The following is a 22,532-nucleotide window of genomic DNA, read 5'->3' as shown; positions in this document are numbered from 1 at the left end:
TGTGGGTAAGACATAGTATAGGCAGGCAGAGTTGAACGGTGTACCTGGCATTTTCTAATACAACCGGCAGCATGATCAAAAAAGACGTTGCGACTCAGCTGTTCTCTCATTTTGAAAAGGTCAGAATGGAGGCAGCTAGAGGAGATCTGTAGCCACTTTTTAACTGTATTATTGCAATTCCTTGGAAACAGGAATGGGTTGCAGCATTGCAGAATATTGTCAGCTGAAAGCGTGCGTGGTTCTCAAATGGAGACTGAACTGTTGCAAAGTGATAACATTACACAGAACCCACGGTGGATTGCAGCTGTCTTTGTCTCTGCTAACATGCTCAAGCCTCTGCTCACCCTCAGGTTGTACAGTGTGGATTGCCAAGTCAGCATCTCCGCCAATGACTGCGGCAAGTCCTTCCCATCCAGATGGTAGGATTGTGTTAGTGTCAGTGTTACACCACAGGATGTGTGTAATGACTTGAACAAAGTGCGATTAAGTTGAAGGACGCGGCTCTATACTTGCTGAGCTTCGGTGTCTTCTCAAAAAGTTCTGTACTTCTGTGCTGAGGAGCAACGCCACATGCTGTCATACACTAACATTAGACAATCCAGAGCTATGGCTCTCTTTAGTTCTTCCCCCAGAATATTCAAATACATAGTAAAATCACATCTTAATTGATGACAAGCTTGTTTTGTAGTTAACTGTACCAGAAATTCATCCATTCTTGTAGTATTTTTTGGACTGATACAAAATGGTGAAATAGATCTATCACATATTTTAGTGCTATTGGGCTGCTACTCAACACAATACAATCAAAACTGTTAGGTTCCTGATTTAAATCCTGAGAATGTCTTTTCCATGTCTGCATTTTTCCCCACAGCTGCCTTGATTTACTGTCATTTCTAGTTTCCAAATAAAGGCTCAAATCATTTCTTATAGTGATTGCAAATTGACAGAATTGTGAGCGTACATTACTGTTAGTCTTGCTTTTCTGTGTGTGGTCCTGTGATGAATTTAAAACCTCTCCAGAGTGGACAACCCTTTTCCCTGATGATAACTGGCAAGGGTTGGAGAATCAGACAACCAAGCACAGAAACATGATGGATGGATGCGTTTAAATCATTAAAAGTATTTCCACTGAATCTGATTCAATTGTAAATGTTTTTATGTTTTCTCTTTTCAAACCACCAGGGAGAATACACCTCACAACATGACACAAATGTGTTCGCCTGAGACCAAAGACAAAATTCCTTTGAAAAGACTGCCATCTAGTGGACATTATACGTAAATACTGTTTGAATACAATTTAAAATTCACCTCATGGAAATATAACTTTACTTTCAAAAGGTGGATTTTAGAATTATATTTATATTTGAAATTAATTGTTGGTTTTCAGATTTATCTTTAGTATTTAAAAGTATATTCTATCAAGACACAGATAACACTTTTACTTGTGATAAATACGGACCAAATGTGAACAATATGCAGCAAATTTGGAGGAACCTGTCTAAATGTGGTAAAATTGTTATGTAATTTTAATGAGGTGCATTTTGGTATTTTGCGCCTTATATAATGAAGTCAGATTGATAAATAGATTATACTGTAAAAGCAAACATTTAGATTTATTTTTTTCAGTTCATTGATTCATTAATAATATTCGCACAAATAGCTTTTTTATTCCTTAAGTTTGTATTGATATGTTGTTTTTGTATGATTAAGCAATAAACCAGCTCAAAATTATTACGTTTCGTTTAGAAAAAAACCTGACCAATACTGTGTGGTAAATATGGCATCGATCCCACATGAGGTTGAAGAAAAGAAAGACTGTCTTTGTTTTTGTTTTTTTTATCTGATTCACTTTGACAGTGACATTTCCCTCAAAGAGAGCAATATGGTGACCTTTCCTTGTGGCACTCAGTGCCACATCTCCAGTTTGAGATCTGTCAGTGACAAATCAGATAAAGCTCTACTGTGGCCTCAAGGGGACAGCAGAAACAGCAGAGTCAATAAGAAAGCCATGACTGTTTCAGTTTCTGACAATTGATGGAATTTATGTGGTTTTGCAAAAATTAAAAAAAAAACCTTTTCATGTCTGAAAAAAAATATATAAACATGGGATTTCTGGCTTTTATGTCAAACTAAACATGTGCGATATATTTTATTTAGTGTATTATTTAGTGTTAATTTTTCTGTCTATTTATCGAATTTGCATTCGGTTTAAAATGTCAAGACAGAGGAGCAGCAGAGCCTCAGGAAAATATCTTGATGTTTCTTGTCCTCATTTTCATATTTAGAATTGTGTTGATGATTTTTTTTTGGTAAAATATTGTAGCTCTTGGTAAAATGTATTGACTGGTCTTTTTAAAATAAAAAAACTATTGGATTTTTAAACCTTCTTTTGATAAATCAATGCCAGGAGAAAATTGATCACACAATTAATTGCAAATCATTTGTAACACATGGACTCAAAGTGGGAGATAAATAACCCTTGAGTGAGTTTTGGCATTACATAAGACATATGATGTTTTCATTTTTTTAAATCCTTTTTATAAAAATAAATTAAATAACTTTTCTGCTAAATGAAATTGTGAGATTTCATTAGTGTTTAGTTTTTTCTGTCATGTCAAGTTAATTATTTATTCTATTTGATTTTGAACGTACATATTTTGCCTCTAATAGCTCTTAAATTTCTTATCAAAATATTTTTTTTTTCAATCAGTAAATTTACAGTATTTTGGAATCCAATTCTGATAAAGTCTTTCTCTTAAATGGCCCTGTAATATGTCGTTTATTATGTAAATAAATTATGTAATTACATTTTTATAAATGTTTGCTAAAGGGTGTTTACATGAGCTCCTCTATCAAACCCACATGGTTTCATTGCTGTTCCCTTGGTAACAAGCAAACCCGTGCCCTTTTACCCTCCTGGCATTCGTGTGGATCGTACCACTTTAGAAACACCGCGGGGGTGTTGGTAGGTTGAGCTTGTAGATTTTAACCAATTTAGCCAATAGATCGTCGTTCTTAAATAATTTTAATGCATAGTAATGTTATTAATATCAATATATTCACCGCATTTAATTTATAAATCATTTTATAGCTCATTCTCGTCCTGAGGTTTTACTAGTCCTCATCGTAAAACCCCGTCTTCATATTAAATTGACGACAGTACCGTAAGCTGTCAAAAGCTTGTTGCTTAAATCTGAGCAGCGCCACAAAGTGAAGAAGAAATCGGATCGGGTAAGCCCTGATTTTTTTAAGGAGAAGGAAACAACTGAATATGTTATCAAACAGAGGCTGCGGGTACACTTGACAGCTTGTTCCGGTTGAAAACGGTCGCTGTGTCATCCGTCTGCTCTGGCTGTTGGTGCGTGAAGCCGTGAGGGAAGCTGTTCATTCCTGATGATGAGGTAAGCAAATCCTCCTCGACTGTAAGGTGGCTAGCGCGAGCTAATAAACGATAGCGGCGAAGCACCGTGCAGCGGTAAATCCGTGACAGCGCTGTCTTTGGATAGCTGACCGGACATTGCCGTGTTAGCTCGAAAGAGGAGGAAACATCGCTAAAAATCCTTGAAATGCCAGTGTCAGACCTCGATGCTAACGTCAAGCAGATTATCATTTTGTTAGCCAAGACAAAAAATACAATAAAAAATAAGACAGCATATCAAAACTGGGATAAAAGATAAATCTGGCTAAGCTAAGTCCTCTAATTTTTGTAGCAATAAGCATATAGGTGTCAGAAAACACTACTTTTTAGGACTTTGGTTCTCCATTTTAAGGAAATTTTCCTTCTAAATTAGAACATTTTCCAAATTAATTTATCAAGCACATTTAACAATGATTTTACAATAGAATGTTATTTAAAGTTTTAAATGTTATTGTACTGATTTGCATCTTTGTAAACATTATTTTAGTTTCAGTACTAATATCTATCTATCTATCTATCTATCTATCTATCTATCTATCTATCTATCTATCTATCTATCTATCTATCTATCTATCTATCTATCTATCTATCTATCTATCTATCTATCTATCTATCTATCTATCCTTAACACTTGTACAGGGATGGGTAAACAGTGTCCACAGCTATAACATTTGATTTTTTTATTTACTATTTTGTCATTTAAAGACCACAAGTAAAGTTTCAAACCTGCAAATGTGTCCATATTTCCAGAGGCTCATGGGAGCTGTGACTCACCTGCATGTGTGTCACAAGCTCAAAGAGTAAAAAGTGTACAAATGGTCAAATACAAACTGTTTCTTTGTCCGTTTCGAGTGCATTCTGTACTGTTGTTTATTCCGGAGGCTTTTGCTTTAAAAGGAAGTCCATGTTTCATGGGTAATCATACTAAAATCCGATAAAAGATCAACAGGAAGTTGTTGTTTTTTTTTTTTTTTTTTTAAACTGTGCAACAGTTTCTGAGTTCCTATTGGTCAGATTCTGACTGGGAGGGTCTTTCCAGAAGCTAGCACCCAGACAGGAAGGGGGTGGCTGGAAATGTTTCACTCAGTCTGTTTTTACTGTAGTGGAGAGAAAATATTTGGCTTCTGAATCCACTCGGCACTTGTAGGGTAAGGCCTCTTTGTTGTCATTGTCTTGACACAGAAACAGCGGAAATCTTTTACTTATTCGCTACATTCTAACCTACAAAACAGGAGTTTTTTTGCTTTAGAAACCAAGAGAGACAGCTTTTCTTTCTGCGACTCCAGACTTGTGCCTAGGGGACTTTGCTAAAGTATGTTGTGGTGGAGCACGGTTGAATAAAGACAGGGAAGACCACTGGTGGAAAGTTTCAATCTGTGCCACGTGAGTCTTCCTCTTTAGGCTCTTGAAAACATGTTTTCTCAGCTCATGAGGGAACCAACTTCCTGTGCTGCTGCTGGACGGGGCTAAAGGTTTCACTATTGTTTCTGTTTAACTCCCAACATTTAGGTGTAAGGTTTTCCTTGGATTCTTTATTCTCTCTAGGGAATTTTGAGTCAGCATGTGTCAGTATTTGGCACCATCTGTCAATGTAATCCTATTAACAGCTCTAGAATAGTAGCATTTTGGAGGCGAAATATGATCTAAAGAGAAAAAGTTGCTGATGGAAGCAAACACCAGCTTCCGATTCTGTTCATGTAAACCAACCCAACAGCTCTGTGGCTCCTGGAGAAGTTCGCATATGGTCATTGATAAATTGATCCGTATGACACCGCTCTGATGCACATTCCAAACGGCTAAACAGCTGGGGCTTTGTGCACGCCATGCATGTGACACACTGTTGTTGACGGAGGAAGCATGGCCCGGAGAAATGCTTTGTGTTTGTGTGAAATGAGTCGATACAACGTTCCATTTACCTTACCGATCGCACTAGAAAGCGTCAGCCGAATTATGTGTCCCTTTTGGAACAGCAGTGTGAGAAAACACTTTAAAGGAGGAGAAACAATTGAACAATTGCATAACGGCAGTTGTTCGTTAGAAATTTGCCTCTGAGTTGTTGATACAGAGTAAGCCCACCCCCTACTTCCTGTCATCTACCATCCATCCATCCATTGAAGCTTTTACACCACAACTACAAGCTTTTGCCAACAGCATTCTTTCATCTGCTCATGAACACCAGGATTTGAATTAATAAATACTCGGAAATGCAATTTAAGGGCGTATTCAGGCTGGACACATTTGGTCCGTTTTCAGTGAGCCAGAGTTCGTTTCCCCCGATAATTCAAAACACATTTTCAGTCTGAATCCACCCAAGCGGACCCTGGCCCACGACCAGGAACCGCTCTCAGACCCATTTTTGGAGGTGGTCTCTTAGGACTGAGCTTCGGTTTGCTTTGAGATTCCTTGGTCTGAACACAATCCGTCCTCGGAGTGGAACAACTGGACCAAAACGCCCACCGTAGCCGACGCAAACAGAGATGGAATGAAACAACCTATGCACAGCGGACAAACATAAAGCAATGATTGTTGTGTTATCAAACACTTCTTTCATGTTTTTCTGTGTTTCAATAGGCAACTGTGACATCACCCTAAAAGCTACCTTGTTGTTCCTTAACCAAATTCTCTAATGCCATGTAACCCCAATGACGAGAAACAGCAACTGATTGAAATGTGATGGGATAAATATGACATATGTTATTGATAACATGATCCACATTGCTTTTCACTCGTTTTCCAGGCTATCTGTTTGACATAAACACTTGAGAGCCTATCTTCATACCCAACGTCTCCTCACCACTGCAGTTTCTAGCATCCTTTCTAGCGTTAAAGCACGAACGGCACGTCTCCTTGTCTCCTTGCCAGTAACCGCCTTGCAGCAAACCTCCACCGTACCAATGTAACAAATAAAAAGTGTTGTTCTTGACGTTCAAAACTGCTAATCCCAATAAAAAGCTTTAATAAGGTAACTGTTCCAATAAGAATTATAAAGCGCAGCACGTCCGTCCTTCTCTTGTTGTTTTTTAACCGCCCTCGTAGTTCCTGGCCAATGACTGATGAGATCTTTTGTCACGCGGTTTTGTTCACAATCTTTGGTTCGTAAAAACACAAAACAAAATCACAATTTTCATGAGAGTGGGTCTTTAAGACGTATTGATTTTCTTTTGATGTCTACATGCTTGCATTAAAACTTGAGCTTCTTTTCCACAGTGCAGACATGCACACAGTTAGCCCTGAAGCTAACTGGCAAGCTATCTTTCCTAACTCAGGAGGCTTTGAATTGTCTGACTCATCGCTCTAAGTCATAAACACATTTTGTAACAGTTATAGGAGGTAAATGTCGAAAACATAGCAAATCAGTGAATGACAGAATTTTAGCTGCATCATGTTTTTTCTTTTTGTCTTTCAGGTCACTATCGCAAGTGCCTTCAAAAAGACTATTCTAGCACAAATCCCAGTTGGTTCCTCTCACTCTGTTAAGTCAAATACCAACCAGGATACCTCAGTTGTTTGCACTCAGCCAGGACCTAAAAGATCAAATGTGAGCCATAATATTGGAAAAGAAACATTTCCCAGGAATCCACTGATCTTTACCCTAACTGTTGATCTCAGTTTTTGCAGAAAATAATCAAACTTGTGGTTGTTTTTTTTAATTTTTTTCTTAATGAGCAAATCCTCAGCAACCAGCATCTCATTTTTTCCACTCCAGCTGACCCCTTCTTTTAAACGCACAGACGATCACACACAACAGTAAATGTGTGAGAAACCTACCCTTTTTTGTGCGTGTCTGTAAAGTTTTGAACAGCGAAGTTTTTACTTTTATTGTGAACTTTAACCTTTGGGACATGGCACTGAATATGTCCGCAGTAAGAGACACAAAATGGCTCACTTTAGAAGTCTGTCGCCAGTTTCAGCGAGGAAACTGTTCACGCAGTGATGAGGAATGCAAGTTTGCACATCCGCCCAAGAGCTGCCAGATTGAGAACGGGAGGGTCATCGCCTGCTTCGACTCTCTGAAGGTAAGACAGGATGTTCATCCCACGTTTAATTAAAGGGGAAACTGAAATACCTGCTAAATGTGGCTCTAATCACTTATCTGATGTAGATGATTAAAACAATCTGGCAGCCAGTTGGATTAGAGCCAGTTCGCCCCCACCCCCTGCTTGCTGTGTTGGTCTGTATGGGCCCATAGCTGGTTTAATCCACCAACACACTCACTATCACACCCCAATGAGGCTTTTCCCTGAGGATTATTCCCATGCTGAGTCATCGTCTTATCTCTGCTGTGGAGAGCTGTGCACCGATAGTCTATCTCTTACAGGTCAGGAGGCTAAAAGCATTAACACAGTTTAGCTACATGTACCATTTATTATATGGCACCATAGAAATGTGGAATATTATTAAATAGAATAAATGGAGCTCCAAGCAGCTGGATGGCTCAGTTATATGCGTTCAACTGCCGCATGGGGAAACCAGGGTTTATTTCCCTGGGAGCTTCATCCAATGTGGGTCCTTGGGCAAGACCCTTCGCGCTACTGCCTAACTGTGTAGCCATAATGGGGCCCAAGCATGGGGTCCCCTGTGCCGGTCCCCAGCCTGGATAAAATACAGGGTTGTGTCAGGAAGGGGATCTGGTAAAAAATAAATCTGCTGCAACCCCTGAAAAGGATATGCAGAAAGGTGAACAACAAGAATAAATGGAGCTGCAGATTAAAACTGAAATATCTGTTGTTAATTTGCATCATTGACCTTCATGCTAAATAGTTATATAGATTTATAAATGAAAACAAAGCTTATAATTGCAAGAAAATCTGCAGTCTTCTCAGCTCTGTGAACTTCATTGGACTTGAGAAACAGTCAAGAATGTACTTAAAACCCACTCTGTTGAAAATGGTGTTTTTAGAAGTTTTAGCATGGGTAGCTTCATTATTGCTCGCCATTTTTGTTGCACTGGTAATGTCTGGTTGGGGGTATAGCAGGAAAGCTTGTAAACATTGATCTCTCAGCATTGGGGAGGAGATGGGGGACTTGGGTTGCTCCATCACAACGCCCCACACACAACTCAGAGGTGAATTTCTAATGAACTACTGCCACTCTGCAGAAACTATGCTCTAGAAAATGATATATGTATATATATATCATTTCATATCATTTATCATATCTATATTATTAAACTAAATATATATATATATATATATATATATATATATATATATATAGTTTTGGCTAAAACAGCAAATGAAGGCCACTGCGAACGCTTTGAAAAGAACATCAAAAGATGATTGGAGTGGGAGTTTAAATCACCAATCATATGAAGATTTTCCCCCTTGTCAAACTGAACGGCTTAGATCACACTTACACTTGTCTAATATACGTCCTTCCAACAATGCCACTGAGTTTGTCTAATAAGAGAAGACATAGCTTTATAACAGCATGTAACTATGTTTTCTGAATTATTAGCACTTCATAAAATGACTGTATATCTGTTACTCCAGGTAACATTTAGCTTTCCCTTGATATGTGCCAGGTGTAGAACTTTCCCATCAAACCCAAACCTGATCTCCTGCAGTAACATGTTGAAATCCAGTTTTTCTTTCATCACATGATCCATGTGCAGCTTAAGCTAGCAGCCCAAGACCTGTAGATGCTAGCAAACAGAGGAATGCATTTCCACAATGTAGCCAGAACAGTTCTTTTGACAGCAGTCAGATACACTTATAACCTGTGTATTTAGTACTAAGGGCTGCAATACAAACAACTGAAATCGTCACTAAATAAGGTAAAACCTTCAGGTAAAATATACATTTTGGTGACAGTTTTTTGATAAATTACTTTTCTTTCCTAATAGAGGATTTCAGGTATCATTGAGCAGGAAGCTCTGTCTCAGGTGGAGGACGAGTCCTTTATCAATTAGAAGGTCAGCACTTGAAATTCATTTTCTCAAGGTACCCTTTGGCAACCCAGTGAACCGTGCACTGGCTGTAATTCAGTGGGACCAGAACGTGTTAACTGTGTCCTGGAGAATAATAAAAGAACAGACAGAGAAGCTGGATGTGACGTGTCCGAAGAACGATGAGTCATCATCAAGGGTAGAAAGACGAGCCTTCGTAGCAATCACAAATTATCCTCCCAGGGTCTGGATCCATGGCTAACTTCCATTAGGATCTGGCTAATTGACATACAATTGTTTATAACAAAGCTTTATTGGTTGAATGCTGTAAAGCATTCAACCCTTTGTTTTCCTGTTTCTCTTTATTTCTTTATTATTATTTATACTATCTTCCGCCGTTTTTTGACACTTAACTACTTCTACAATTTTTAACCTATTTTAACCATTCAACTTTTAAACTCTTCAGCTCCTTTAACTTATTCCAGCTATGACTTTTGGTTTTTCTAATCCTTGTACTTTTTAAGATATTCCAGTTTTTCCGGGAATTTTTGCCCTATTAAAATGCATTGGGAAGTTATGGTACATGAGGTTCTGGGTTCGACACCCGGTTCGGACCCTTAAATTTTTTTTTACCATTTTACTTTTAAAATGTTGAGCTCTTTCAACTTATTACAGTTATTACTTTTGGTCTTTCAAATCTTTGAACTTTTCAAGATATTCCAGGATTTTCCAGGATTTTTGCTCTATTAAATTACATAGGGAATTCTTGTGCTTAACCTCTTTTACAGGTTTTCACCTATTTTAACCATTTTACTTTTAAAATGTTAAGCTCTTTCAGCTCAGTTCAGCCATTCCTTTTACAAATTAAGCTTTCTTTCAGCAATACAGCATTCAACCCTGCATTTTCTTCTGGAAATGCAGCTCCTTCTAGTTTTAACTTATATTCCACAAGTACACTGTTTATGGAGGATGTTAGGGTATCATTTTACTCTTACTGACAGCATTACCCATCATGCATGTTTAGAAAGGGCATTCCATATCAGAAATAATGATCAAGGACAGGTTTATGAAAAATCAATACATAAATTTAATTCATATTTATTTAGAGAATGCAGCACTGGTTAATCCGATGTTATTCTGAAGCATTTTTTTTTCTTTTCTTTTTTTCTTTCTCAGAAAAAGCTGTTGTTCAGTTTTAAAAAAAGGATAATTGAATTATTTTAACTCTGGAAACCCAAGAATAATTTTTTCTGACTTTTAAAGTAAATTTGACTTTTTTGCTTGTTTGTTCATTTTGAATAGCAGCAATTGGCAAAAAAGAAAAGAAAAGAAAAAACAACAAGACTTAAAAAAATTGTAAAAATAATATAATAAACAGCAACAAAATTTCTCTGGGGCTATGTGGTTTAAAAAAACGTATTAGTAAAAACCATTTCTAAATCATCAGACGAAGCTGGTTTTACAACAACTAAATGGGAAAATCAATTTTTACTAGATTTGTATAAAACTGAACCTTAGTTTGGCAGAAACCCAGAGGAAGAAAGGATTATTTAAAAATAATTATTTATTTATTTATTTATTTAAAAGGCTTCATAAATTCTTCATTATTTTGGATTGGCCTAAAATGATTGGTTGAAACGCAAATGTTTATTAATTTATACGATGCAAAAAAAAAAACAAATTTGCCTCTTTTTTTTTTTTTTTTTACTTTAGTAAGTGTAGATGCAAGGGAAATCTCTTTTGTTTCTTTATTTGTTCAACAATAAGTTATGTTTGATAAGTTGTGTTTAAATAAACTGTCATAGGGTAAAAAATGCACATTTATATTTAGAGAAAACAAGTCGCTACCAAAGTGTCTCTGTTGATGATGGCATTTTTATAGTTCACTTTGAAATGCAAACTTTTAAAATTATCAGGTCATAATGAAACTGACATTGTGAAATGTATTTATATTTCCCAGTTTTCTTACAGAAATGAAGCTCAGACAGGAAGTTCATGAAGAAGTCCTGTAATTTTAGATAAAAAATGTTCAGGACTGGACATTTATAATGTTATCAGGACACTGTTATGCTACAAGGTTAAAAGAACTTATGTGTACCGTAGTTTAAAAAGCTTTGCTAGAAACCAGGATAAAAGTAGTCAATGGAGTTTTCAAAAGGTTTGTGACCTCTTTTTTTAATCAAATGTTCCAAAGAGAAGTCAAAACGTTTGTCAGATAAAAGACAAAGACAGATTGCAGTGATGATGATAATTATCGTTTTGTTGTTTGCTAATCTTTTGCTTGTGCTCTGTAAATGTAGGGCAGATGCTCAAGAGAAAACTGCAAGTATCTCCATCCTCCGTCACACTTGAAAACCCAGTTGGAGATTAACGGCCGCAACAATCTCATCCATCAGAAGACGGCGGCCGCTGTGCTCGCTCAGCAGATGCAGCTCATGATCCCTGGAGCCGGTCTGCAGCCTATGGTAAGGTCCTTTCAGCTTTTCTGGACCAAATAGAAGGGAATGATGTTTGCCACAAATAAAATGTGTGTCTTCTTTCCTTACAGCAGACATTTCCTGTTACACAGGGACTTGGCACCAACGCCAGTCTTGGTTATGGTTCTTACATCACACAATTGAATCCTGGGGTGAGCCTCATCCCCCAAGACCTCCTCTCCAGCAACCCAGTTCTGGTCTCAGGCAGCCAAGGTGTCCCAGTTCAGTGCTCCTCCTCCTCTTCGTCCTCTTCTACTTCTTCTCCATCGCAGAAGCTTCAGCGTACTGACAAATTAGAGGTTTGTGCTCAACAAGTTGTGGCCAAAAAACACATTCAGAAATGATGTCGTCTGACCATCTTCATCACTGCTCCTCGTCCAGGTGTGCCGTGAGTTTCAGCGGGGGAATTGTGCCAGAGGGGAGACGGATTGCCGTTTCGCTCACCCCAGTGACAGCCCGATGATTGACGCCACCGATAACACAGTCACTGTTTGCATGGACTACATCAAGAGCCGCTGCTCCAGGGAGAAGTGCAAGTATTTTCACCCGCCTGCACACTTGCAGGCCAAAATCAAATCCAGTCAGCAACAAGTCAGTCAGGCGGGCAGTGCTGCCGGGACCACAGCTGCAGCCATGGTAAGAAAACCTTCTACAGTCGAACATAAACACGCGGCACAATTGATCTGAAACGTGACAGTTTTTTAGCTTCACTCTTGGCATCATTGTAGAGCCATTTTGCCTCCTGCATTTACCTCATTTTACTGAGTTGACATTTGAGCTGTAAGTTGTACGTAAAGCGTACAGATACCCTTAGAATGTCATGTTGAACAGATCCCTCTCACACTCTGCTGTAAACGTATTAAACGGAGCTCCACATGTTGTTGTGTGGAGCATCCGAAGCACGGTTCATCTGCTGAGGGGCTGGCTCTAATAAAAACTAAGCCATTTCTCATTTTCTAGTAAACATTGTCAGTGTTTGCTGTGTTTCGCTGGTGTCCATCCTTCAGAGCCATGAAAGCTGATTCTTTTACAAAACAGTCGGTGCATTAAAATTAGATCAGCAACTCTGATAAAATAATTTGAGCAAATTGGTTCTTGCTGGAAACCTTTACTTACTAATAATAATACTAGATATTATTATTATTATTATTTCAATAATGAGTTTTTTCTTTTTAAATTCACTTTACTGTGCATGTTTATTGTGTTTTCTGTGGTATACTACATTCAGATTATTTTTTGTTTTTTTGTTTTCCCCTCTCACCTATCCACAACGCTGTCCTCCATGATGCACCTCTGCTTGCTGTTACCTGTATGTTAATGCGCTTGAATCCCATTGGCGCGCTGCTCGCTGCCTGCTATAAAAAAAGACTCAGTCGACTGCCAAAGCAATGAAGCGACCCCTCGAGCCAACTGTAGACCTGGTATTTCCAACTTTTGCTTTGCATGTTGCTATTAATCGTACTGTAACAACTTTTTATTTTGATTTTTTTTTTTGTCATTGTCTTTGTGTCCACATCTGTATATTTGCTGCAAATGTAGAAAAAATATTGTTTTCTTTTTATTGGCATAAGTCACTTTTAAATCTTTTTACTCATTGTTTTTTGTGTGTTATTTAATACTAACAATCCCAAAATGTAAGAATTTGATTGCACCTCAATCAAACATGGAGTCACTGAAGAATTTTCCTTCATTCTTTTTTTGTTTAATTATTTCTTTTTTAGGCCTTTCCACATAGTGTTTTGCAAACCCTACCAAAGAGACCCGCTCTTGAGAAGAGCAGCTGGGCGAGCGCTCTCTTTACCCCAAATTTATTGCACTACCAACAAGCTTTGGCCAACGCTCATCTTCAGCAGCCTGCTGCAGGATTTTATCCCACAGGTGAGCCCCACAAACAGGATATTGCCACTACTTTTCATTGGTCTGGTGTGTTTCGCCTCACTGTATTCTGGGAATTCCTCATTGCTCTAAACTGTAAACAGTGGCAGAGAAGTCAAGTTTCCATAGAGGATTCTCAATCTTGATTAAAGGAAAACCACTAACAATAAATCTTTCCCATTTATTTTACCACTTCTACACACTTCTATAATTATTTTCAATTATTTGATTCATATATTGTATAGTATTATTGACGTTTTACAAGACCACATTTAGCTCATTTGATGAATTGCAACCACACTGCCAAAAAAAAGCTTTGGTAAATTTCACACAAACTTGTGACTTTTTGTGAATTAACTTATCAGGAGGTGAAGGGAAAACACAAATATTTTATTATTACCACTGACTGTATATGAGAACTGGAATAAATGAGTGTGACGTCACCCATAGAAAATGTCTTGAGAAAGGAAGTCAACTCAGTTGACGTTTTTTTCGCAATACGGACGCCGCCATGTTGGACCCAGACGTCTTCAGTGACTGGTCCAAGTCAATCTGAGTAGACGTTTCCATGAACTGCAAAACTATATATTAACAAAGTAAAAAGATCCCCATTACTTGTAAGAAAATTTATATTATCAAGAAAGTTTTTAAATTGCAAAATGATCGTAGTTAAAGAAAACATGTCTTGGTGACTAATAAGAATTAAATTGGTTAGTTTAAAATGGGCCCAAGTCCACAATTTTTCAAAATAGAGATATTATATGTTCTATGGTGTTCAAGGGTAAAGCTATCTGATAATGTGCAAAAAAGTCCCAAGTCAGTTGTAATGTAAGTGCAAAATTCCTGGACTTGGGCCTCTCTTCCATGGGTTTGACTTTATCCCACAGATGGCAGCACTAGTTATCCAATATGGCAGCGGCCCTGTTTAATTCAAGAAGGGCCCAAGTCCAGAGACTTTAGTTTGCTAGTCCTCTGAAATTTTTAACGCGGAAGCCTGAAATATACGTTTACACAGGTTTACATAGACTTTTCATTGGAAGTGGCTGTTTAAACTGTGAATGTAGCTTCCATATATCTTCTTACGGTCGTCCTGGACCGGGTCGCCAGGGCGGCAGTCTAGGCAAAGATGCCTAGACTTCCCTCGCCCCGGCCACGTCCTCCATCTCCTTGGGAGGGACCCAGAGACTGTGAATGTAGCTTAACAAGGTGAAACTAGTGCCCTACACAAAAATCCCTACCTCTACCCTACCTCTGCATGATGACATACAAGACCAGGCTTCCTGTGTCCAAAGGAGAAAATATTAGTTAAATACAGTCTTTAACCTATAGGACCCCAGACCCATTTTCCTTCAAATTAAAAGGATGTGGGATATGCCAAAGCCCTAATGGATCCCAGAACACAGTTCTGTTGTTTTTCTGTTACACTGATGCCCCCATGGATCTTATGGGTTGAGGGTTCACTTCTGAAAACGTAAATGTTTCTAAACTTGATTCATTAGAAAACACTGGCATTGGGGGCATTTTACTTAAGTTTTAAACCTGCATTTAACAGCAGTAGCAATAAATATATTCGTCGCTATATCCTAAACTGTGTTTTGTGTCTCATGTTCTCACAGGTTCTGTATTTTGCATGACTCCAGCTAACAATGTCGGTAAGTTCCTTTCTCTCCCTTTTTTATTTTTAAACATGATTTCTTTTCAATTACTGCACACAGTTTTCAGCAGGAGCACCCATCTGAACATCTCAAGTTAACTTTCCCTTTTTCTGTAAACATCTTTGGCACATTTGAACTTTTTTTTTGGCCAAAAAAAAAGTTCCTGTAACACTCCACATTGTTGCTATGAAAGAGTCTTTGCTGGGTTCTGCTTGTGCCGTGCATCCGTATGAAGGATTAGGAAATTTGGTCAGCATCCCGGAGGTGTAACCTGGAAAATCGTTCCTGTCATTTCAAAGAAACATGTTGGCTGTCTTGTCACACATGCAGCCTCCTGTGGGATGTCAGTTATGGACAGATTTCCTAATTTTATCTTGTACTGGCCTCCTTCCTCCCTTTTTTATGCTCTCCCATGCTGTCTCGCTTTGCTGCGTGATCAAATGCCATTTGCAGGTCTAACCAACGATAGCTTGCTGCTCTGAAAGGATTATTTAATGCTCCACCTCCCTTTTCATTGCTTTCATGTTTCCCCCACTCCTGAAAAAGTCCCCATGATGTACAGTGCTACGCCTGCTACTGTCTCTGCAGCAACTACTCCCGCCACAAGTGTCCCCTACGCAGCAACACCACCAGCCAATCAGGTTTGCTCATTTTAAAAGCTTTCTCTCATAAATCCTTGAGCTCCGAATAAGTGCTTCATCTTCAAATCGGGGGAGTTGCTCTGTCAGCATAGAGGTGCTCCGCTTGCATTGCTTCATAAAGCTTTATGTACCTGTAGACTTTCAGCAGAACTTCTAGGCTGCAGCTCCTCCCTTTCTCTTATTACAGAAAAATGCTTTCTGAAGATCCTTTTTGTTTTGCAAAAAGCAGTGTTGCATTAAGCTTTTATTGCATGACTCACACTCTTTAATTGTCCCATATATTTCCCTCAATGAATGATAGCTTGAGATCCCACCCTACAGGTTTGATTAGGTTTTAGTGTGTGTTAAACACATTGTCATTTTCTTTTCTTCTTTTTTTGTTACAGTTTTGCTTTATTTTGTCATTGGATTACTTTAAATAAACACCTGACAGTGTGTTGAATTGAATAAATAGAATATTAGATGTGGAAAGTATATATTTTTTATCATAACATTTTTTTCATACAGTCAGGATAATAAATATTTGGACAGAGACACATTCTTTCTAATTTTGTTTCTGTACATTACCACAGTGTATTTTAAATAAAACAAATCAGATGCCATTGAAGTGCAGACTTTCAGCTTTTATTCCATGGGTTGAACAAAAAGATTGCATAAAAATGTGAAAAACTAAAGCATTTTTTAAACACAATCCCTTCACTTCATGGGCTCGTAAGTAATTGGACAATTGACTTCCATGCTATTGCATGAGCAGGTGTGGAAAATTCCCTTGTTATGTCATTATAAGTGAAGCAGATAAAAGGCCTGCTGTTGATTAGAGGACTCGTGCTTGCATTTTGAAGATTTTGCTGTGAACAGACAACATGCAGTCAAAGGAGCTCTCCATGCAGGTGAAAGGAGCCATCATTAAGCTGAGAAAACAGGGGGAAAAAACATGCCAGAAATTGCTACAGTATTAGGAGTGGCACAATCAACAGTGTGGTACATCCTGAGAAAGAAAGAAAGCACTGGTGAACTCAGCAACGCAAAAAGACCTGGACGTCCGCGGAAGACAACAGTGGTGGATAATCGCAGAATCATTTCTATGGTGAAGAGGAACCCGTTCACAACAGCCAACCAATTGAACAACGCTCTCCAGGAGGTAAGCGTATCAATATCCAAGTCTACCATAAAAAGAAGACTGCATGAAAGTAGATACAGAGGGTACACTGCAAGATGCAAGTCTCTCATAAGCCTTAAGAATAGGACAGCTAGATTGGACTTTGCTAAAAAGCATCTAAAAAAGCCAGCACAGTTCTGGAAAAACATCCTTTGGACAGATGACACCAAAATCAACCTCTACCAGAATGATGGCAAGAGAAAAGTATGGAGAAGGCGTGGAGAAGCTCATGATCCAAAGCACCCTACATCATCAGTAAAACACGGTGGAGGCAGTGTGGTGGTCTGGGCGTGCATGGCTGTTAGTGGCACTGGGACACTAGTGTTTATTGATGACGTGACACAGGACAGAAGCACCCCAATGAATTCTGAGGTGTTCAGAGACAGACTGTCTGCGCAGATCCAGGTGAATGCAGCCAAACTGATTGGGCGGTGTTTCATAATACAGATGGACAACGACCCAAAACATACAGCCAAAGCAACTTAGGAGTTTATTAAAGCAATGAAGTGGAATATTCTTGAATGGCCAAGTCAGTCACCTGATCTTAACCCGTTTGAGCAGCATTTCACTTGTTGAAGACTAAACTTCAGACAGAAAGGCCCACAAACAAACAGCAACTGAAAGCCCCTGCAGTAAAGGCCTGGCAGAGCATTCAGAATGGGGAAAACCCAGCATCTGGTGATGTCCATGAGTTCAAGACTTCAGGCTGTCATTGCCAACAAAGGATTTTCAACCAAATATGAGGAATGACTATTTTGTTTTCAGTTATTGAAGGGATTATGTTTAAAAAAATGCTTTAGTTTTTCACATTTTTATGCAATCTTTTTGTTCAACCCATGAAATAAAAGCTGAAAGTCTGCACTTCAATGGCATCTGAGTTGTTTTATTTAAAATACACTGTGGTAATGAACAGAAATAAAATTAGAATGTTTCTCTGTCCAAATATTTATGGTCCTGACTGTACAACAATGGTTATAATAAGAACGTAAAGGGGGCAGGAATTAGTTTTCTTCTTTCTGTTCCCCTTTCATTATCCTGAAAAAACAAGTTTGCAAATTCTGTTGTTTTGTTTTTTTGTAATTGTTTAGTGGGAACAAAATCATTGAAAGACCCACTCCGATCATCTTGTAATCTATTTTCAAAGCGTTCCCAGTGGTCTTTTTAATTAATTTAATGCTGTTTTTAGCCAAAATCAAAAACACTGTTGTTTTCTAGGACATAGTTTCTGCAGAGCGGCAGGAGTTCATTTGAAATTCGCCCCTGAGTTGTGGGCGGGACTGTTGCCGTGGAGCAACCTTGGCCCCCTTCCGTCACCTATACCTGAGCTTTCCCGATAGATTACAGCCCTTTACGGGTGCAACAAAAATGGCGAGCAGTATTGGAGATCTCCAGCCAAACAGTTTGGAGCCAGATGCCAGCTCAGACGAGAAAAAGGAAGACTTACACGGATCTAGTCGTCTACAAGTGGATGCATCAGAATGGAGCGAATCAGAGAGCTTGTGGCCCTTCCGGTGTATTCTCTATATCAGAAATGAGCTCCTTTTCAACTGCGTCTGCTCCTGATTCCCAACAATTTGAATAAAGATCAACTCAGCGACGCAACCCTAAGCTTAATTTTCTTTATATAGGACCTTCAGCATGAGAAAAATGCTGCAAGAACATCTTAAAAAAACACCAAAACCACAATTTCATCGGAGCGGGTCTTTCACATATTTATCAATAACAGCTTTCAACTGTATTATATAGTATTAACTCCTGTTATTTAATATGTGATGGGGTAATTACCTACATGTGTGATGATTTTTCACTTAAGTTTGCATTTGTACATTTAGATACACTTGATAATGTTTTTGTGTTTGAAATCTTCAAGAACCCCTGATCTACCTTGTTCTGCAACGCTGACTATGCATTTGGATGAGCGCTGTATGAATCTCCTCCATTGTGACTTTTTTTTTTTTTTAATTCCCACAACAGATCATCCTCAAGTAACCGTCAGAAACAGAGGCCAGCGGGATGTTGCTGCTGGTTAAAGCCCTAAAGATTGTTTGTAAATATCGTTAATTTCACAGCCAACATACAAACAAGCTGCATGTTGATGTCAACACTATGGAAAAGCCTGCTGCCATAATTGGTATTTATGATGATATATCGAATCTATTGGCATCGCAGACGATTGTTGTTTGTGCACACTTAAGCACCGTGCGTAACAATGGTTCCCTAATGGCGTGCATTAAGGTGAACCCACTGGGGAAGTCGGGGATGAAACCATGTGTCATATTATAAAGAGCTCTTTTAGTAAAAGCTCCCATATAGAAAAGAAGTATACAGAAAGGCCTACGGTGCAAAAAATCTGCAAAATCATTATTCTAACCTATCTGGAAAACTATAGAAAGAATTTTGCCGAAACTGTTTTCAATGATGTACATATTTGAAGTGGAAAGGAAAGAAACGTCTACTGTTTTAACAGGTTTATGTCAGCTGCAAAACAATTCCAGATTTTGTTTTCTTCTTGAATGTGCTATTTAATGTAAAAAAAAAAAAAAGCATAACAAAAAAACTCTTGTTTATGATTGTTTTACCTAGTGCCAGACTTAAATATTTTAAACAAACCAGTGAAAGCACTTATTTAAACTTTATATTATAAAATGTAATCTGCTAGCAGGTTTATGGTCATCCCTTTAAAAAGCACTGAGGCGGCTTCTCCGTCTCTGCATGTCTGTCCCTGTAATCCCCGTAGAGCTGGATCAGGGCTCCACCTACTGGTGTGCCTTGGAACTGCGTAAACAGGTTGTCAAATGCTGTTTAAATCCATTTTTTTACTCATTCTAAACTATCACTTGATTGTTCTTGTTGTTGTTTATGGTAAGACTCACCGATAGATCTGCAAGTTGTCACTAAAGGCATGAACGAAGGCTCATCAAAAGGCTGTGGAATTACTGTTTATATTCAGACTAAAGGTTTCGTGGTCCTGTAAGGGTGTTGTGTGAGCTTAATGTTACAGTCAGCATTAAGTACTGTATTTTTTTTTAATGTTACAAGTGCCTGAAAGAATAGAAAATGCAAAGACATCTTAAGCATAGTTTAAAGGCTTTTATGTAAAAACTCTTAGTTAAATCTTCTTTAGTCACAGACATCAGAGGTTTGTTTTTTTTAATGCCACAACAGTGCATTAGTAACTTGTAATAGTTCTTTTCCATCTATGTTCAAATCTGTGTGTTGTTGTACTCATTATAATACCTATAAATTGGCTTTTATGCTACTTTCTTTCAATATTTTGGAAATATTATTAACGTAGTTAACAATGAGGTGAACATGCTATTTATGGTATGAGGAGCTAAACATTTGGGTATTTTTTGGTTTTTGTGTGGTTAAAGTGCTATTATGCAAGTAGTTCTCTGTGAAAATGACAGCAGACAGAATGAGATTGTCCAAAAGAATACTTACTTTGTCATTCTGATGTCTTTTGATTTGGAACACTTCACTAAAGCATAGTCTGTATTTTGTGGTGTGAAACTACCAACCTTTTCTTCAATGTTATCTTTTGAATATTCTGCATTTGCTCATTTTTTTCATTCTGTATTCTCCTGATGAATTCTTTTATTAAGATCAGTACATTTATTTTACTAGTTTAGAACTCTTTGGACATTTATTCTTGTGTATTTCAACGATAAATGTAATTTATGAATCAGATTTTAGTTTTGTTCCTGAAAGGATCTGTTGCTAAATGACTTTATGTTTCCACAGGTTGAATGTTGGAGAAAGAAACCGACAAAATCATTTCATTTTGTCACTGCCTTGTCACGTAAATCTTTGCATGAGCAAATTTCTTGACGTGCTCAAAAATGAACACTTAAAGACCACATTCTACACAAAAATGTTGTGCTTTTATTATGTCTTGAATTTGTAGATTGTATTTGAGTGTAAAAAGACCCCAAAATCGCTTAATATCCAGAAATGTTTCAAGTATTTTAATGTGAGATGATGGGTTGTGATTTCCAAACAAAAGGATTTGGGGAAATTAAATTTTTGATCTTTTGATTAGAAAGACACGGTCTGACTCAGAGGGGTAAATGTAATCCTTTTCAGCACTTTTGCTACAGTCACATGACTGGAAATATGCGCTTATTATAATTTTTTTGGGAACTCTGCCTTATTTTCCTTCTGTTTCTCAATCGGTTTTGGTTTCACAGTTCAGAATTGTTTTAGGAAATTGCTTCAACTTAAGGTTTCCTAAAGTCTTGAGCCTAAAGCCATGGTCGCAGATTGTATTTCAAATTCTACCCTGAAAGGCCTCGTGTCAACTCCTTGGTTTGCTTTGAAGCTGCCAATGAAGGTGCCATTAGGTTACAAACTGAAATAAAATCCTAATGTTTTTCAAGAAAAGTTGTGCATAATTAAACATTTCATATGGACAGTTTTGGTCTGTAAGTTTAAAGTTATGTCAAATCTGATTTGTTGCAAATAAATTATATGTACCTGAAATTCAAAGTTGTCCGATTTGTTTTTTTGATTATTTAACATTTAAATGCTGTTTGATCCAAATATATGATAAATCATCTTTTGTTAAAGCGCTCCCAGTGCTCTTTTAAGTACGATTATGCAGTTTTAGGCAAAATCAAAAAACCTGTGTTGTTTTTTAGGAAATTGTTTCTGCAGAGCAACAGGAGTTCAATAGAAATTCGCCTCTGAGTTGTGGGCAGGACTGTTAGCGTGGAGCAGCCCTGCTTTTCAACATTATGTTGTTTGCATGCCTGCCCACGATCTTACAGCCCCTCACATCCCCAACATTACTGGCACAGGAAAAATGATGAGCAACATCAGAGTTATCCAGCCGTACAGTTTAGAGCCAGATACCAATTCGAACGGGGAAAATGAAGGATGGATCTATTTGTCTGCAAGTGGACGCATCGGAATGGAGTGGAGCAGACAGAGAACTTGTGGTCTGACGACTGTAGCTTCTACGTCACTGCTACAGGCTTTTTTTAAACTGCTCATAATTGCAGACGATTTCATTTTAGAAATGCAATTTTAATCTTATTATATTTATATATATGTATATAAATATATATATATATATTGTGTGTATATATTGTATATATATAAATGTATATATATATATATGTGTGTATGTATATATATGTGTATATATATGTGTATATATATATATATATATATATATATATATATATATATATATATATATATATATATATATATATATATATATATATATATGTGTGTGTGTGTGTATGTATATATGTGTATATATATATGTGTGTGTATGTCTATATATGTACATATATGTATATATATATATAGATATATATATGTGTGTGTGTGTGTGTCCTCCATCATTAGAGAAATGCCTCAATAACATGTTAAAAACATGATTTGCTTTGGAGTGGGTTTTTAAAACTGCA

At 37.7% G+C, this 22,532-nt stretch overlaps 1 protein-coding gene across 19 annotated transcripts; it reads left to right on the top strand.

The window, feature by feature from the left end:
- Window positions 1–3,091: 3,091 nt before the first annotated feature.
- On the top strand, window positions 3,092–21,594 carry LOC105356830 (muscleblind-like protein 2a). Of its 19 annotated transcripts, none has more exons than XM_078939758.1 (11): window positions 3,092–3,231; window positions 3,308–3,401; window positions 6,825–7,434; window positions 11,606–11,770; window positions 11,857–12,081; window positions 12,164–12,418; window positions 13,150–13,203; window positions 13,504–13,660; window positions 15,274–15,309; window positions 15,901–15,953; window positions 19,087–21,594. In XM_078939758.1, exons 3-11 carry the CDS (start codon window positions 7,261–7,263, stop codon window positions 19,099–19,101), a joined length of 1,134 nt encoding a protein of 377 aa, XP_078795884.1. In that variant the 5' UTR covers window positions 3,092–3,231; window positions 3,308–3,401; window positions 6,825–7,260; the 3' UTR covers window positions 19,102–21,594. The 19 variants fall into 19 exon arrangements, with proteins under 19 accessions (XP_078795884.1, XP_078795880.1, XP_078795882.1 ...); XM_078939754.1 differs by having other exon boundaries at window positions 15,859–15,953; XM_078939756.1 differs by having other exon boundaries at window positions 11,854–12,081.
- The last annotated feature ends 938 nt before the right edge of the window (window positions 21,595–22,532 follow it).

This window comes from Oryzias latipes, chromosome 21, assembly GCF_053564925.1.
Source record: "Oryzias latipes strain Hd-rR chromosome 21, Olatipes_Hd-rR_3.1".
In the NCBI taxonomy this organism is placed as follows: domain Eukaryota; kingdom Metazoa; phylum Chordata; class Actinopteri; order Beloniformes; family Adrianichthyidae; genus Oryzias; species Oryzias latipes.
This window is presented reverse-complemented; position numbering and strand designations above follow the sequence as displayed.